The following is a 19,999-nucleotide window of genomic DNA, read 5'->3' as shown; positions in this document are numbered from 1 at the left end:
CCATACAAATGAACACTGGATATCGTCGAGATCGCTAGTCCTGATCGATGTCAGGAAATCCACACCAGTATGTCACATAGCACAGCGCACGCAAACCACAAAACGCCAAATACTGTAAAGCCCAGAGAGCCCTGGTGTACAAGAGAAGCTCAGGGAGTCGCAAAAGCTCTTACCACCTGAAACAACCGTTCCCAACTAATGAGATCAAGTAGCCAGATTCGGGAAACGGTCGGTGAAACCAAAAGTAAAGAGGCGATTCATCAATTCAATCGCAATGAGGCCACTGAAAAGATGGATCGAGCACTTTGGAGAAAAGTATAGCTGGCCTCCTGAAACTAGTGTATGTGGATGAATGGAATGTCAGGAGAATGCCCGTCAGGAGAAATAAAGTATGGTGAAAAGTGGCAAGGCACCAGCACCGGATCCGGCGTCGGCATTCTGCAGCCCTTCCTCTTCACAGAAGACGGAGAACCCATGGTTAGCCATCCCAAATAACCTGGTGATATGTGGAGTGAAGAGAAAGTGTCTGCCTTCAAAACAGATACGTGAACCGTGCGAAAATAACCGTGATACTGGACTGGTAGCTTCGGCATCGAACGCGCTCTATGGTCTGATCCTTCGAAGGTTGACTGACCACACAGGGATAAATGTCGACATTATCCCGTGCATAAACCGCCCCACGACTCGGAGTGAGGGGCTGCAACGGCCAATAAACCTAATCCGTATTCGATTGGTCAGAGGACGAGCCCATGGCAGGTCCAGTATCGAGCTGAGCTCTGATTGTTCGGAAATGTGGGCCCAACAGCCAATCGGGTTTTTCAAGAAATTGACGGATTGATACACAGAATCGGGGCCTTCGAACAAGTTTCCCGGATGGGTTTCCTTCTTGTTGTTCAGCGGCTGCCGTCGTGGTGTTTTGTACCTTCATTCTGCTTCCATTACAGCATTACGTATTTTGCCAATTGCACAACCGTTTTTTGTTTGTATACGGAAAACTACAAAAACGCGCACTTGTACAATTTCACGCAATGCAAATTTGGTCACGTACTTTGACTCCATCTTCTGATTTCGCAGCGGTCAATCGAGAGTCTCACGTGCGAACTCTGTTATCAAAACATTTCAGACCATCTTCGGAAACTACTATATGTGGGAACTGTTCAGAAGTAGACACTCGGACAACTTTGATTGGATCATTGTTCATTCGTTGACCTAGGCCAGCTGCGGACTATTTTAAAGAGAACAATTATTAGTGGATCTGTTCCATTTGCCTTCTTTATTATTGTATACACAATCTAGCGATGTTGTTTTCAATTCTTTGCCACACACTCCTGGTAAAGTAACTTATTGGGTAGCCAGACCACTACAGATTTGGTGAGCCCGAGTATTTCTAGGTATTTTTTCAAAACATTTCCTTTCAAGTCGTCGTATTTTTTCTTTTGCCCGGTAATTATGGAGGCACAATTTGATTCAGCGGATTTAGTCGAGAATGCAATTATCAAACCTTTACCAGGCTATAATCCCCGCAATCGCAACGTATGGTTTCATCAGGTGGAAGCTGTGTTTACTAGCCGACTTGTCAGTTCCCAAGCGACCCGGTTTTCCTATGTTGTCCAGCATCTTCTTTGTGATGTAGCAATAGAAGTAGAAGATCTGTTGACGCACTTCGAGAGGCCATCATCAGTAGGACAGAGAAGTCCGAAAACAAAATGCTACGGGATTTATTCACCACTGTCGAACTTGGTGACAGGTCGCCATCACAAATGCTCCACCATATGCGCAGTCTTCCCTGCGGTTGTAAGCTAGTGGTGGAAATCAAGGCTCGATAAACTACCCCACTCCATGTCCCACGTCATCAGTGCTTTCGTTGATGACCACAACTTGGAGCAGATAGCACAAATGGCCGATAAAATCCACGAAGCCGACCCCAATAACCCCGTAAACTCCATCCACCGCCACACACACACTACTTCTACCGACTCCGAACTACAACGGCTGGGGATCAACAATCATCAACCTCGCCCACGATCCGATCGTTGTCTCGTGCCCGTCCCTCTTGGTGCTGGTGTCACCAAACTTTCGGTCCTCAAGCACGCATGCCAACCGCCTTGTTCCTTCAAGCCGCGTCCCAACACCCGTTTAAACACCCCGGCCAGTCAGTAACGGCGACGACTCACTGTGGCTCTCCTCGCACTAGTCTCCTATCCCACATCATCGATCGTCCAAGTGGTCTACCCCGACTTCGTTCGGATAAGCTCCGAATCGCAAAACACGAGTTGGAACACATGCACGAACTCGACATCTTCTTTACTTCATCCAGTCGCTGGTCATCGCCCCTGTATATGGTGCCCAAGAAATCCAAAGGTGATTGGAGATCTTGTGGAGATTATCGTTCTCTCAATAACGCTACTATCCCAGACTGGTATCCCATCCCATATATCCACGATTTCGGAAGTACCTTATGCCACATAAACATCTCCAAACTCAACCTCGTACGTGCATACTATCACATACCCGTAGCTCCGGATGACATTCCTAAAACAGCCATCACAACACCGTTTGGCCTTTTCGAATTCACGCGTATGCCCTTTGGTCTTCGAAATACAGCTCAAACGTTTCAACGTTTCATGGACGAAGTTTTACGTGGTTTACCTTTTGTGTATGCCTATCTTGACGATGTTTTAATCGCTAGCACCTCCTCAACTGAGAAAAGAAGATGTCAGGGCAGATTCTGAGCGTCTTTCCACATACAACATACGTTTAAACATTGACAAATGCTTATTCGGTGTTACTAGCCTAGATATTCTTGACCATCACATTGACCCCATCGCACTGCCTGATCGCAATTTGGCCCTAGAGTCTTTTCTCATACCCACCACTCACCCGAATTCGTTGTTTCATCGGTATCATCAAATATTATCGGCGATTCATCTCTAATTGTACAGATATTTTGAAGGCGCCAGGCGATTTACTTGGCCCTAAAGAAAAACCAGCCACCTTCCCCGCCGCTAAGGCTGCTTTCGAAAGAGCTAAGCAAACCATTGCTCACGCCACAAAGTTATCTTTCCTCGATACCCGCAAAATCACAAAGCTGATTTTGACAACTGATGCTTCAAACGCTGCTGTCGTCGCCGTATTCCATCAAGTTTTTAACTATCTCAACCATTAGCCTTTTCCTCGCAGAAGATGAGGCCTGCACATACGCGTCACAATACTTTTGGTCGTGAATTTCTCACCGTTCACCTCGCTATTCGCCATTTCCGGCACTTGTTATAAGGTATATCATTTACCGCTCCAACCAGTCACGAGCCAACTGCGCATGCTTTTAACGCAAAGCCTGATCGATATTCACCACACGAGAAACGTCACCTTAACAACATTTCGCAATTCACTACCGATATTAGGTACACACCAGCCTCACATGGTGTCGTCGCAGACGCACTATCCCGTCCTGACATCAACGCTCTTCATCCTTCCACAATGGTGGACCTAGCCAAGCTGGCGAACCATCATCGTAGTGATCCAAATTTTTCTCCCATTCTATCCTTCCCTTCATTTCAAGTCTCTTCAATTCCCTCACCCCTCCAATCCGAAACCTTTTTTAGTGATATTTCTACCGGCTTAGCTCGCCTAATCATCCCCGAAGCCTTTCGACGCGTTGTTTTCGGCCACTTTCATGAAATTTCTCATTCAGGAATCAGAGCAACTAGGAGGTTGGTTAGCGCACGCTTTGTATGACCCTTCGTGAATAAGGACCCGACATCCTGGGCCAAACAGTGCGTTGCCTGTCAACGCAGTAAAGTAACCCGTTATACGAACTCACTTATTGGTTCATTTACCGTTCCTGATGATCGATTCACACACGTCCATATCGACATTGTTGGTCCACTTTCCCCATCAAACGGTTTCACTCATATCCATACTATGTTTGATCGTCTTACCCTTTCGGCCAGTAGCTTTACCCATTTCGGACACTTCGGCTGAAACGGCTACCCTTTCATTTTTGCGGCACTGGGTGAGTAATTTTGGCACACCCTCCACCGTTACTACCGATTGTGATTCACAATTTCAGTGTTATCTCCTTCGTGTGTTTTCTACACTATTCGGTTTTCATCGCACGTCGACTACCGCGTATTACCCCTGCTCCAACGGTCTAGTTGTGCGTTTCCATCGCTACCTCAAAGCTGCCTTAATTGTCCATGGTCCTCTTCTTTACCCCACATTTTGCTTGCTATTCGCTCCACTATTAATGAGGATCTTCACTGTTCACCAGCCGAACTAGAATACGTTGCAACGTTACGCCCAAATCACCTGTCACATTCGTCACCCGTCTGAAACAGCATGTGTCCGAATTTCGTCGAACACCAACCAGACAACCAAAGCGAAAAGAGCACATCTCAACCGATCTCTCTTCTACACCATTTGTATTTGTCCGACATGACGCAACGGGGAAACCCCCAACTCTGATGTGATGGTCCCTTCAAGGTTACCGAAAGTCACTTTAAATACCTATTTAGAGCGAAGTGGAAGGCACCACACCGTTCTCATTGATCGTCTGAATCATGCTTTTACTGAAGCACCCACGACCACATCCAGCAATCCTTTTATTCCACCAACACCTGCACCTACCCATAGTACCCCTGCAGCCAACCTCACTCACTCCACTGGTCGTTCCTGAAGACGCGTCCGTTTCCCTCAGCACTTAGCTGACTACGAAACTTGAAGTGAGCGAGTTTTTTAATCGTTGCTTCCATTATTCCAGCGTTTTCCCCTTTCATGGCCAACTCTCTATTGGAGGAATAGCGTGGTATCTTATAGTTTATTTTGCTTCCATTAAAACCTTACATATTTTGTCATTGCATGAAGGTTTTTTGTTTGAATACGAAAAACTACAAAAACGCGCACTTGTACAATTTCGGGCAATGCGAACGTAGTCACGTGCTTCGACTTTCTTGTTTGATTTCGCCCGCGCCTGCAGGGTTCATTCGCGAGTCTCATTTGCTAACTCTGGTATCAAAACTAGTAAGACTTTCTTCGGAATTTGGTATGTGAGAACTGTTAGGAAGAAGACCTCTGAACAACCATGATTGGATTATTGTTTATTCGCTAAACCGGGCCAACGATTAATTTTAAAGGAAGCAATTCTTAGCGAGTCTGTTCTATCTGACCTTTTTATTATAAGATGCTCAGGCTGGCGTTATTAGTTTTATTTTTTACCACATACTCCCGGCAAAGTGGTTTTATTAGGTAACCAGACCAGTACACCGTTCCCCAAGCACCAATATACACGAAAGAAAACTGAATGGGTCGCAGTGTCTGCTGAAAGCTGGTTGCCAGACTGGGCCGAATTCTCGGTGCTTTTGCCGCGCCCAAATCATATATATCCTTGTGTACATGAGTTCCTTGCCTTCCTTCCTTCTTTAGAGGCAGACCTCAAATTTCCATTTAACCGCATCTTGAACGGGGGAAACTCTTAAATAAAGTTGTAGCATTTGATGTAATTTATTCAAGCCCTTAAAATCTCCGCAGGCAGTCTCAGTTTCAGTAAAATTCTTTTAAAAGAACTCAACGTTTACCTTTATAATGTACTACTCATATGGTTGCTGAAAATCCGTCGACAGCCCACGACCGGTTTCGCCCTTATGAGTAGTACATTACAAGGGTATACATGTATCGCGATATTTCAAATATCGTAGCGACTAAAACATGAGGCGGCCTGGTGCGGCACATTCAGTTGCCTGAGAACATCATAAACGAGAGATTCAGCTGGGTCCCAAGTGAGTCTCCAAAAAATTAGTTTTCAAATGAGTGTATATTCGCCAAACTCAATGTTTATTTTGGGCACACGCTATATTGTAACTGCTTGCAATGGCTCAACATGATGCCTCCGTGAGAAAATTGAGAGATTCGGTGGGAGCGATAATTCTTTCAAGTGTTTTCTCCTATATTGGTTTTCGTACGTATTCTATGTATGGGCAATGTATGGACAATATGTATGTATGGACAATGTATTCTTTCTATGTGTGGACAATAGCCACGTCAACTTTGTCCGCTCGAACTCAAACTGGAGCAGCAGTTCGCGACCTCTGTGGAAAAAATTTTTCATTTTTGTGGCAAGCACCCCGCTAGACAGAGACGTCGCAGCTGTCAGCAAATACAGTGTGGGTACAGGGCAAAGTCTTATTTTCACTGACAAGTGAGGTTAGTTGGTTGTTTGATGGCTGTCAGCAAATGCAGTGTGTGTACAGGGCAAAGTCTTATTTTCACTGACATACTGCCTCCAGGATAATGCCGTAGAATGAATTAGTTGGTCCATGGGCAGTTGAAAAGAGTTGAAAAGAGCATACTAAGCGGACTAGTACCTTGTAGTTTTGACACAAATCCAGTGTATTCGGACGGTGTTTTGGGCGCAAGAAGCATTTTGGATGGGGAAGTGCTAGAGATAAGTTAAACTACGTGAAAGCTGTGAGATTATGCATGGCTGTCACGGGTATCAGCTTAGGAAGGACCATGAATTTCGGGGCACTGGGTTGATGAACGTTTAAAAATCCATCACATATCGTCTTTTACCGGGTCAGATTGTCGGTTAAGTGTTTGTAGATGAATAAAAGTTGTCATTTGGAGGCATTGTGAACAGTAGCGTACTGATTTGGGATTTTTGTGGAGAGTTCGTCCTGTCAGTGAAGCCAATCTATGCTGAAAAGCCGAGAAACACTGTACAGCTGTTTCATTCTTATTGGGAATCATCAGCGGCGCTATATCCTGTCTATATGCGAGTTAATCACACTGCTGATCAGCCACTCGTGACCGAATGGTTAAGTGTTCAAACTGCTAGCCAAGAGGTTGCGGGTACGAGACTCTCCGGTGTTTCGTGAGATGCACACTGCTGATGATTCCAACTAAGGATGAAACAGCTGCACAGTGCTTCTCGGCTTTTCAGCGTAGATTGGTTTCACAGGACGAAATCTCCACAGTAGCATACTGACTTGGGATAGGGATGACTTTCTGATATTACGTGCTGCGCAGAAAGAAGTAGTAAATACTCCTAGAAGTTAGGCTGGCCTAGACGAACTGGTAAAATAAAGCACGCCGGAAAAAGTGAGGTGCCTGATCGTGGTCGGCGGGGGCCTCAGCATGGTGCACTTGCAACCTAATGAATAGACTGTGAAGCTAACCGCGCCAGGGGCGTCACGCCGCGTGCATATTGTGAGTCTTTGTCGATTCATATATGGGACCATTTTTCCTCTGCTGTTAGATTCGCGGAGTCGTTCCCCTGAAACATACATCAACCAATGCAAGCGTTGGCCAGCGATATAGGCTTTCGACAATAGCTGGTTTTCCTCCAATTTTTTGTGAATGTTGGCGAAGATATTGACAGTTTCAATGGCGAGCCGGTCACTCTGGTTAGGAAGCCCGTAAAACCACCCACGATGTGTTATAACACCACGGGGATTCGGGGGGTATCAATGCATGATTTAGAGTTAACTGGGCATGTGTTCAGAGTCGATCGAGGTGTATTCAACATCGTGGGTGGGCAGTAAATGAAATAAACACAAGAGAGGAAGTGAAGTACAAGGCCAGGCGTGGATATAGCAGAGGTTTCAAAGAATGACACTCAGTTCAGGGGAGAGTTTGCAAGCATTTAATGTTTACCCAGGCCCAGAGGATGCGGATAATGATAATTCCCAACTTGTGGGTGGCATGCCGTCTGGCATGATCATGCGTTTACAGTCGGAATGGGGCATTACTGAGGGGTTTGCGGGTAGTGGTGACTGCGCGAAAAGGGGAAAATGTCACTAACAGTGGGAGGTACTCGATTAAATAATAATAATGTTTCTTTTTCAACTTGCAGGGAACAACAGGCATGAGGTCCGAGTAATTCAGTGACTCAGTTGGCTGACATGAACTAAAACTGGAAAACCATTGCTGGCCATGAGTGACCTTGGGCGGTTGGGTTAATGGCCGGAGTCATAACAAGCGAAAGTGGAGATGGGGATGGAATAATTCGAATTGGAAGAACACGGCAAGTTTAATCTAAAAAATATGGTGCAATCTGAGGACAAGTAGACTCACTGGTTGCTCTGTTGCTGGGACGTCAGCTGTAGGGGTTAGGTTGGATGGGGACACAGAGGTGGTTGAATTTGAACGAGTAGTCCAATAGGTTGGAGTGAATGTCATGGTGGTCGTTGGGGTCAATGAAACGAGTAGGCAAGAGGGCACGGTTGAGGGGAGGAATGGAGCAGTTGCGGGTGTGCTATCAAACTGCGTATGACAGTGCCGTGCTATCATTGGCCTGACATGTTTCAGTTTTTGGACAGCCCCGTGACGAACGTCACATTTGAGATGATTCGTCTTGGGTGTGCAGGTCAATGAGCAGCAGCATTCATTTTAGCCTGGTCGAGGAAACAAGCTGGAACGAAGCCGATATGGGACTGCAGGTTTTCTTGGTCCGCTTGGTGATCCTGGAGTTGTAGATCATGGGCCAGGTGGAGTGGAGTTCAGCCAACCAGGTCGTCCAAAGCGGGCACTTTCGAAGTTTAAAGCTTGGGAGGGTGAGGGGTTGGGAGGAGATTTGCAAAACATAGTGAGTTTGAGGGGATATGAAATGGGATAACATGCATTTATATACATAGAAAGAAAGGAAAACTTGGCGTCTGATGCAACTAGGATGATGACAAGCGATTACATGGAGTAGGGAGTAGATAGATTTGTACTTAGTAGGCTAGCGACCAGGGGCTGGTTTCGCTGATATACGGTATTATATTACAAGGGATCTAGTAAAAACCGGTATAAGCGCGCAAAAGTGTGGTATGGGAATCATATGTGTAAGGGCAGGCGGGAATGGAATTCTGAGCTAACTGGTTAATCGAGTGTTTATTACATGAGTTGGATATATACCAGGAGAGAAAGTGTGTGCTTTCGTGGTTTCGCGGTTTCGCGGTTTTTGTGGCACATGGTACAGGAAAATTTGTTAGATGTTAAATAATGTTTATTTCCTAACTGATGGGTGGTATACCTCGAGTTATGGTGATAACTTTGCAGTTACAATAACGCATGACTGGCGGAACCTGCGGGTACTAGGGATCGCGAGGATAAGGGCAGTGTCACAAAGTGGGCATATTCCGATACACACGCGTTCGTAACTAAACTGGCATAGGGAACAAGCACAGCCACTACTGCTCTTTCCACTTGCGGAGCATGTTAAGCCCAATACCATTTTCAGGTCGTTGACATTTGAAGGTGGCCGGCAAAAAAGGAGGCATTATGCCCGAAAAGCGGCAAGACAACTGCGCATGAAGGGAGACCGCAATGATGGATTTCATGAGGAAGAGTGTAGACGGGACGTGTGCTCGATGAGTGAAAGAAGTTGCTTCGGTTCTGAGAGGCAAACAACGGAAAACGAATCGAAAAAATTTCTCTACGTAGGAGATCAATGAAAAAAGGATTTCAGAAATCAGTTGGACGATAACTCACTGCGTTGCAGGAAACGAAGAAGCGACCACCAATCAAGAGGCCTGAAGATCCAAGCGGCTTGTGAGTCGCTAAGCCATCAGGATCCTACAACTCCGAGTGTGCCATTTTTAGAGAATCTTTCGTGGTGGTATTGCAGCCATGTGTTGCGTCCGCTATAGGTTAAAAGTGTGTCAAAATTCAAGCGATCGCAACGCGAGACTGCATGCGCTACAGAAGTTGACTTCGAAAGACGCTGAATGACAATAATAAAAACGACCCAAGAAACTCGATCTTGCGTATTACTCCATGAATCCTCAAACATGGTGATTGTTGCTAAGGCTCTCAGCTTATTATCAGATTTCCTGATTGAATCCCAGAGATTTAGAGACCTCAGGGCGCTCGAGATCAACTGGCACTACATGCTGCTTCCTCCCACCACTATATAGTTTAAGGCTTCAATTTAAATTAGGTGAGCATCGTGCTTCTTTGGCGGTGTGGTTTCTGCCAAGACGGACATTACTGTCCACGATGCTGTTAGGGCTGTGGCAGCCAACAGACAACTAAAGGTGGATTTACTCTTCCAAGAATACACTTTTTACTCTCGGGCGCATCAACACACAAGCACAGTCTGCTGCAACTGGCGTAACGTCTGCTTATTTGACGCCGTTTGCGGTTCGAGCGCCCCATCAGGGTGAGCGATATGGAAACCAGGGCACATGGCCCGGACAACTCACAAGCGTTGGTCCCTAGAGAACAAAAATTTTGAACACATTCAGAGGAAAGCAGTCCTCTTCCTCTAGTATACATTTTTACGCCGGCAGCATTAATTGGCGCAAATCATATTGGACCTTTCCCTTTATCATTGCAACAATCATGATAAACACCCTTTTTGGATGTTTGGGAAACATTCTGTCTGGTGCTGTATGCGAAAACTACGACGGAACGGGGACAGTATTTGAGAAATAACATGTTGCATTTTTCACCAAAAAGCACCGAGAACGGATCATTAGCCCGGTAGATTCTGTGAATCAGGGCCCATGGTTCACATTTTCTCTCGATTCTGCAAAACCTTCAAGGCAACGGGCCACGGAAAAATGGTGAATGCGGCAAAAGGGCTCGGCCATAATATAGTTTTGGGTGCTCTGACCGTTGCTTTGAGCCCTTTAGGACCTGAGTACTGTCAGTTGCCAAGCTCATGCCGCGCAACACTGGTAATTTAGGTAAGATATGTACTCCATCCTGTTAACCCCAACCAACATAAAACAAGCAAAAACCAGAGTTCCTCGTACCTGAGAACAAAATATACGCCTCGCAACCTATTCAGCACAAGCACACAACGTTGCGGTACGTTACTGTTTTGTTTGATAGCTCACGCGCCGTCATCATTTAACCATGGTTCATGCGCTCTGCCATCTCCGTTCTGTCTCAGTTATTCCAATGATAGCTGCCGCCTTATTTGCATCCACTTCTTGCCTTTTCCAGCGGCTGTTTGTCGTTTACTCGCTTCAGCTGACTGAGTTGTTTTACTGGCCTGGTTTCCAGCGACCGGATAGAATATCTTGTAGGTGGAGTTCCTTATTGATGCACAAGCCGCAATTATGACTGCTTGGTGGCATGCCACCTTGCAGATCTGGTAGCTTGCACGAGGGATGCAAACCTCTTTCGGTGGCCGGTACGTCCCGTAAGTAGGGTAGCCCCGTTGCGGTGCACCATGGTGCGTTCGTGTACCCACCGCCCCTCCAGTAGCAAGGGTGCTTCGCCCACAGCCCGTGGTTCTGAGCATGGCCTTTAATTCGGGAGAGAACACTGTTGTTTTCTGTTTAATGCTGCTGGGTTGGACTCGTCCAAGTTGTCATTTAACTGGCAAAGCTATAGCTACAGACGATAAAAAAATGAAAAGACCCAGCTTCCCGTCTGTAAAAACAGAAATTCGGAAAAAACAGATGGATCAGCCCGGAGACTTAGTGATGCCCATGTATTACATGGGCGTGCGGAACTATAGACGCGCTTGTCATAATTGTGGTTTTACCGCACCAAAGCTAACTTAGTCAATAAGAAACCCGCACCTACCCGCTGCTCTCAGGAGTCAACATGTACAATGAGGAGTATATATATACAGAGGTTCCTAAACCTCCGCTACCAACATTCAAGAGCAGTGCCATGAGGCTTTTTATTCGCCATACACCACTTGTTAACTTGAAGCTGATAGCAGTGCTTCGGGGACTGGTGACCATTTCTACAACAACTAATTTCTCTCCTGGTGCTGTCCAACTCAGGTAAAAAAGACCAGACCAACCATTCAACTCGGAAGTTTACCCGCGTCAGCTGTTATACATCTGATTCCCCTAAACACACCACTACTCTGCGTACTTATACGGTCTTTTACTAGATCCCTTGTACTTTATTGTCGTATGTTAGCAAACTTAACCCTTGGTGGCTGGTCTATTAAGCAAAAATCTATCTAAATCCTATCCCATATGGGCACTTGTTTTCATCACCGTAATCGCGCACCGAGTCGCGTCAAAAGGTGCCTGCTCTCAGTGATACTGAACTGAGACCAGAAATACTATTGAAAACCGTCACATTGGAAACTACTACCAAGAACGATAGACAAGGCCAAAAAGGAGCAAGAAGCATTATCCTGTATCAAGTCAAACGAGTTAACAGGTATTATGTTACACAGTTAAAAGGTAATTAACCGCAAAGTTGTGAACACATCGTACTCTTCAAAAGAGAACCGACTCTTATTTCTTTACGTGGTGATAAAAAAGGAAATAGGTGTAGTTGAAAACACGTAAAATGCGCCACAAACAATAGTACAGGGAGGGTGATGGAATTCCAAGAAATGTGTTACACCCCAAAGTATTCCATCAGCCAGTGCAGAAACTCAAGCCTATCTATGCCTCACTAAGAGAAAGAGACAACTAAACCATTACAATCACCGGGGCCAGCCACGGCCACAAGACTGTGACAAAGTAGCAAGAATCGCCATGACAGAAATAAACAAAAGTCAGGAAAGGTGGCCCGGAAGTTTCAAGCCCCAAGGACGTCCTTTCGTCTATCAAAAGACGGATTAACTAGTAGGAACCATCGTATGAACAGACAAACAGGTCTACCAGGGTGAAAAGACCATATACCAACCCGCACTCTCAAAAACGTCGCACTCAGCTCACAATCGCTTGTAAGTTTGTAGCTATCCGTTTGCCAACATACCTGACTGTTCAGCTCACAGTCGCTAGCTAGAAAATGCGACTCGTCTTTTTTCCTACACTCAACATACGTCATACAAAGGTGACACATCTGATATTGACTGTCTGTAGCATCCAGTAAGCCTAGAAATTGGTCATGTACTGACGTAGTGACGTACACGCAAACCTACCTACACATGGAAAGACGGAAAAAGGTCAACACACTCGCGCACGCAGGGAGCAGGAAGTCAACCACATGGACAGTTACGGAACACGCGCAGCAGCGACCATGTGGAAATGGCACGTCTTCACCGTCCGGACTTCTACCAAAAGACTCTCAGAAACGATGAATTTCCCTTTTGACTTGCCCCGATTTTGGATTGCGTTTATTTTTGTACCTTTTGCAACTCGCCACTGTCAGTCATGGTAGAAAACGTAGCTATTGCATTTACCCCCAGGATTATATTAGGCTACCATAACCTGCGCGCTGATAAAATCGCCTAGACAGAAGGTGAAACGCTTGCAACAAACTTGTCCAAATTAGCACACAAACCATTCATCACGCAACCAGGACTGAGAGGCCACGTGAATGTGGCTCCATCGTTTGACTTGATCCCCGGTAGTGGATGCCAATATACATAACTTCGGCTGAAGCTCGGCAAAGGAAGCTACCTATGGGACCTGTGATATAATTCCCGCCAAAACTTGAGAAAAGCCAACCCATGTCATAGGCGAAGATTTTGAAATTTTGCGCGTGTGTTGGAATATTGAGTGAAAAACGAGTCTTGTTTGGTGTCACTGTAAGAAGGCGGGGATATTGCGCAATCTGGTAGTTCTTAATCACCGCATGGGGAAGTCTGAAAAACACTCTTGTCTCGTTGTTGACAGGATGAACCGGAACAATATAAGGTAATGTTTACTACCATTGATTTGGCAGTTCTGGAGCCAAAAAGGATCTATCAAGCCAATCCACCAACTTGCCTTGACTGGCTTCCATCAGGAATCTGGTAGTGTCCCAACATGTTGGTTGGTGTTTATGCCCTGATAAGATCTGGCCTATCAAAGTGTTACATGCCCAGTTCGACGGGCTTTCTAAAAGGCTGCCGGAACCGAATTTTTCCTGGGACTGCAAAGACAGGGCTGGGTTACCCGGTTATTAGCTCAAGATAGCTCGGTGGTTAGGGAGGACACTTGATGACCGGAAGACCAGTGATTCAATCCAGTCACCGGCATCCTGGCTGTTCCCGTCTCAGATTGAGCAGCCCGGCAGTGACTTACCCCCATTTGTCCCTAAAAGCATTGCAGATAGGCATGGAAAGAATGGTACATCTGGACGACTATAGAACACTTGCTGACCGGAAGACCCTAAAAGCATTGCAGATAGGCACGGAAAGAATGGTACATCTGGACGACTATAGTCTGCTCTTACTATGTTGTCAACACCAGTTTCATCTACCAACTATCTTCTAAGTAAGACTCGCGGAACCCAGGCGACCCTACTCTACAACTTCGTAAATATTCGACCAAACATTTTCACATAGGGTGGGATGTCAGCCTGCGTCTCCCTTGGTGAAGATCCAGATGGATTACCTGCTGAGGACGATTGGTGGACGACTGCGTTGCTAATCACACCTAAAGCTTTAGAAGCCCACTAGCTCAGCAGTTTACTCGCGGACTCCAACATCCTATTTGACAACCATCAGAAGTCCCCAGTAGAAGGCTGGCGTAGCCTGTCTACTAATCACCGTTATTGGACGGATGTCTATTTCCCAGACCTTTCTTCCGGACACTATCATTAAAAAGCTTAAAAAGCTTGACAAAGATCACATACATCTGCGGTATATCCCGGTAAAGATCTCTGGAAACCACGTAAATGGCTGAGAGCAACTGAACCTCCCTTCGACCAATACTTCATGATAAGTGGCGTGCATAGGACACATCATTGGATCACGAAGTGTTTGAATCGGATAACAATGGATTACCTGAACACACAGAGTTTGCGCTAGCAGCTTGTGAGCACAACATGAAGCTGCGTCGCCAAATCATACATTCAGGCAATACCACAATCTCTTGAGTCAAGCGCGAATTTATGAAACTTGACTGCTGTGAACAAGCTTGTATAAAAACATGAGCCAGTGGAAGTTCTCCATGATTCCAGCTATCGCTTAGGCCGGAGTGTTCTATCGATGGCACGCGTAAAGGACCAACAGGAAATTGGAACGAGCATTTCCAGTGACCCCATTGCGACAGGTAACCAAAAGTGCAAACAATACTGGCTCGTCTGTACGGATCTCTGGAGTTTTGGGGTGCGCAGCCCCCACGTATGTGTACTAGATCTGTCAGGAACATTAAGAGGCAGCTGTTCACGCCAGCCATTCTTCCTTCAAAAGCTGAATCGACCTAGTGAATTTTGACGGAAAAACAAATACTAAATCTATGACTAGTGGAACGATAGATCTCAACAGACATGGATTAACCGGAATTCCAGATAACTGGGTCATTTAGGTGAAAGCACTTCAAAATTAAGTGCACTGCATTAGAAACCCTCCGCCCAGCCGTCATTAGAAACGAGAGGCAACCGTCTAAAATGCTGCGTCGTTTTATCGATTGAAATATCGCATTCTGACTCAGGGTGCCCACCACATGCTGCGGTGCCAACCGTGATGACTGTGAACTTCAGGGGCGAATTTGATAGATGCTTAGATGATAACAAAAGCATAAACCTCGGCCACTGTGATTTGGCACAAACTAGAATGATCGGGTTACCCCCTCATTGCAAACTCAAGTACGTCAGAATCCAGACGTAGCGGTTACCTGGATCTAGTCGACTGGTTGCGATGTTTCTTTCCGCTATTAATCACTCGTGCTGTCGATGTTTCTTCCGCTCCGCTATTATCGTGCTGTCTCATGAAAGTAAAGTGGAAGGAGATAATCCACGTGAAAACACCGCGTAAGCCTGAAAAAATTCGTTAGAATAAAAAGAAACAATGTAAATGACGAGTGATTCCCTTTCATCCCCTCAAATACGCGTCATTACCACCAACTCATTAGTGGCGAACACTGATATTAGTACAACCAACATTTACTGGCGCGTGGACTCCTGATGTTCACTGTGCATCTGTGAACCGCTTACTGTATCTGCCGGAAGCCCGTATTTACATCCAAGGTTGCCAGTCAACCTTGTGACCAATCGCGTGCACCCTCAGCCAATTCCATGTTGCGGCGCCGGCTCTACGCCGTACACTGGTTTTTGTGCAGACTTCCGGCTACTGATTGAACTCGCCACTGTTCCTTACTAGAGTCTGTGATTTCTCAACAGCCTCCGAAAAACTTTCTGATGAATTTTGATTGGCTTTTGTTACAGGGATTAAGTACAGATCCGGTAGCGTGAGGAGTCCAGTTAAGAGATAGTTGAAATCTCCGACCGGATTCACACGTGGATTCATGGGGCGGTGGTGTCTCACCAACCTGGGAATCATGATTCTTCGTTTTGGCGAGGACAGCGAGGGGTTATCAGTTCTTGCGTCCCCTTCGTAGCGTTTGAGATTGTCAGGTTCCTGAACTGCAATTCCAAATACATCACCAGTGTTTGTGGGTACGCAGTACTGATGTACCGGTCTGCGAACCACTTAAGAGCAAATTTGCTCTGTATTCCTGGGTTTCAAGGAACTAGTGGCGGCCCCAGTCTGTCTTCGATGGCTACACATGACAATCTCTTCAAGCTATATCTTCGTTTGCTACTTGGGACGATCGCAGATGCGTCGAGTATCGCGGTTATTTCATCATCCTGAGGATAAGTGGGAAACCCGTCCTGGGATGTTCGCATTCAAAAATGACCTATTTGCATCCCAAACACCTGGCCTATGCATCCATTGTAACCGGTATGCTCCTCCCTGTGTGCATGAGTGGTTCACCGGCTGTCCGTAATTCCATGACTGACCGGATAGATACACGGCTCGCCAATCCGAAAGGCCTTAGGCCCAAAAACTTTTGCAATGCTGAATACGGCATTTATCCCTTAAATTATGGAACACTGACAGCCAGCATACTATTCATGCGAACAGAGAGAAGCTTACCGGCTGTAACACCTGCAAATGCTAAGTGTTAGGAATGCGAAGCCTCCCATTCTGGCCTCACTCTTGTGTGTCCAAGCTTGCTGCGTTTCTGGACCGTTTTTATTCGCTGCATCACGTTGGCTTGTAGCTGTAGTTTGTCAGCGTGATTGTTGATTTTCTTTACTAACTCTATTCCGCCGGCACGCGGCTGGCTTGGTCGAACAGATAGATGTTGCTGTAAGGCATAAGCACCTCTGGACCCTGTGGGGTATTTTACCGTACTCGAGGTTGCAACCCATTTCATTCAAGATGTCTGGTTATCTCTGGTATGCCACCGCACCTTGCAGATAAGGGCATTTTTCCACTTGTGCAGGGACCAATCCATCACTAGCTTGGTGGTTTCCGTCAGCAGTATGATATTTTCGAGGTTGTCAAATGGTCTGCGCAAGCCAGCAAATGCATGAATCGTCCGCGATTGTACCATGCCTCTAGCCCTCATCAGGCTGTTTACGCATGTGGGGACGAGATGGCTCAGTGGTTAGGGTGTGAATTTACTAATCGGAAGGTCCGTATTTTGAATCCGACCTCTGCCTCTCGACTTCCCCTGTCTGGACTTGGGCAGCCTGGCAACATCCCGTCCCTCGTGCTTCCGTCTGGTGGCATGGCAGTTAAACACCGATAGGATGCTACAGCTGAGTGATTTTTTTTATTTACGCACGAACAATCAACATTGATTGCGTATTGAGGTACTCGCATGCAGGTAGTTGTCGAGAGCCTTATTGACATTTACTTCTTTTGGCTGCGAAGGTGAGGCAGTTTGGGGTGCAGTTTTATGGTGTCTCGCAGTCATATCTGTTGTAGAACTTTCTTACGGTCCCCGAAGCCCAGTCCTCTCACAACTTCCTTGGCCGTTTTGATTTTTTTTAATAGGTGTAACATGGGGTTTGCTGAGTTTGAGCTTCTTGAATACTACCAATGTAGACCATCCAGTTGGGCTTTCTTTCTGGTTTCCGGATTCAGGAATGAGAGCCTCATTCAACAGCTGGACAGTCAATGCTTTCTTTTTCTCCTTACCCCTTTGCGCATTTCTTTGTATTTGTAGGGACTCCAATCTCGTATACCGATAGTGCCGTCGGACTATCGCTTTTTTTCTGCTGGGTCTGAGCAGCTACAGTGACACCCATGGAGGTCGTTGTGGTGTGTCAATTGGTGTTCTGAAAGAAACTTGTCGAATCAGGTGTCCCAGTTTTCTAGGTATCTAAACTGTTCCGTTTCTGAAGTTCTGAGTTCATTCTCTCTGCGCCTTCATGCGTGCTCTGGCAACCAGCTTTTCAGAAGACTGGAAGTGCGCTTATCGACATATATAATCCACGATGGACGGTTCTGGCTCCACTGCTATCACCGCCACCGCCGGTGGTGATGAGTTGCTAAACACTAGATGTAGTGCCAATGTTCACTGACTAGAAAGCTAGCCACTATCTGACGGGTTATTGCTGGCCACATAGTCGCTTGCTCGTCCCGGGACCGATTCTTTATGTATTTATTCCTCCCTTAACCACTATTGTGCTCCTCGCTCTTGTTTTTTGCTGATCTGTCACTGGATATAGAGTATTTGGTGCTCCACTGGCACGCCTCTTTTCTGATGGTTTCGCATTTGATTGTTCTGCTTCGTTAGACATGCGCGGAAACGTGTTTGTTCTCTTCCTTTTTACAAGTGTCACAGAGGTATGAAACATTGGGACGGCTGCTGTCCGCCATAGCTTGGAATAAAGCCAGTAGCACTTCCGAGCACTTGCGATGTTCCCACACGTTAAGAACTTCACACTAAATCGCCTTGGCTTCTGGTTTTACTGGGTGAGAGCACACTGTGCGGGTGACCGCTCTCCACTCGTGGCTATTCTGGGGCAAATTGGGTGAACAACAGTCCCTCCGGATGGGCATCAGTGTTGAACGCTGATGTCATGCTGTCCTTGATGATAATGACTCACGGAAACCTTCAGATACTCTAAGTTGAGCATACCGACTGATTGACTCATTTCTATCAATCATCATGATGCGTCGTCCGAACTCGAAAGTCACTCATTTGAGCGTCTGAAAATTCAAACTAGACGCGGCATCGATTAGAGAAACCTAGAAGGCTCACACATTTACCGGATCGCCTCACTGCATGGGAATCGCTGTTCCCATGGTGGACCTCGAATGAACTCAAAATCTTGCTCCAAACTGGCTCTAATTTTAGTTGGTTTAATCTATTTCGTCCTTGCTATTGATTTGCAGACGAAATCTTTGCATATACACGGTATACAACATATGGTGTTTCTGAAGCTTCATGCTAACTCATATCGTTAGCTCAGTTGGTTTTATGTAGCTCAGTGGTTAAGGCACCAGCTTACGGACAGCAAGGTCAGTGACTCGAACACAACCTCAGCATCTTGACTGCTCCTGTCTAGGCTTGGACAACCTGGCAGTATCCGAGCCCTCGTTCCTCCATCCGTTGGCATGGGAGCTAGGCACCCAACGGGCGCTACACCTGAACGATCGTCATCTACGACACCAAAAATAGTCGCACTTAATATTGTTCTACCTTCGTCTGCTGCTTTGGAATAAGCATCATTAAATTGACTAGCTTTTTTGTGTAAAGAAACGGATTTCGCCACATCGGAACAAGATAGCTCTGATACGCTCAAAGACAGTTTTTACGACGTCATAGACGGCTTGTGGTGGGCCAAGAGCTCATATGCTACGGTTGCTGGCGATATGAATGCTTTGTTGGGTAGACATAACAATTTTCGCACGCTGCCAACCTCCAAGACAGATAGACCACATTGGCTATAGGGTTGTCGCGCGTCCTGGAAGACACGTGGATTCGGATCATGCGACTGTCCTATGGTGTTGCACAGTTAAGGAGCGCGGAAGTTGTGCAAACCTCGCTTGGTCATTGAGAGGCTCTCGGACCTCAATGAGCCAAGTCCACCAGAGCCAACTACTGAAGTCCTTTTCGTACATGTCTTCTGATGTTGACCCTTACTGAAATGTAATCCCCACAACCCTGCGAGATGCTGGACGCTCTGCTCGGGAAATAGCGCAACCGACTGGATCCAAGTTGTTGGCGTCAAGCAACACTCTAAAACTGCTCTAAACTCGGACACGTGTTTCACCTGATGGAGCATCATCATCATCATCATCGGACGCTCTGCGAAATAGCGCAACCGACTGGATCCAAGTTGTTGGCGTCAAGCAACACTCTAAAACTGCTCTAAACTCGGACACGTGTTTCTTTCAATGGAGCATCATCATCATCATCAT

General features: G+C 46.2%; 1 protein-coding gene across 1 annotated transcript in view; it reads right to left on the bottom strand.

The window, feature by feature from the left end:
- Positions 1-9,170: 9,170 nt before the first annotated feature.
- T265_04208 (hypothetical protein) overlaps positions 9,171-19,999 on the bottom strand; it is a gene marked incomplete at both ends in the record, with an annotated part of 25,322 nt that continues 14,493 nt past the window's right edge. The window contains one exon of the mRNA XM_009168890.1: positions 9,171-9,375. Coding sequence (XP_009167154.1) covers positions 9,171-9,375 — 205 coding nt within the window. The remainder of the gene's footprint in view (positions 9,376-19,999) is intronic.

The sequence above is a fragment of the Opisthorchis viverrini genome (assembly GCF_000715545.1).
Source record: "Opisthorchis viverrini unplaced genomic scaffold opera_v5_66, whole genome shotgun sequence".
In the NCBI taxonomy this organism is placed as follows: Eukaryota; Metazoa; Platyhelminthes; class Trematoda; order Opisthorchiida; family Opisthorchiidae; genus Opisthorchis; species Opisthorchis viverrini.
The sequence above is the reverse complement of the archived record's forward strand: the minus strand, read 5'-3'. Positions and strand labels throughout refer to the sequence as shown.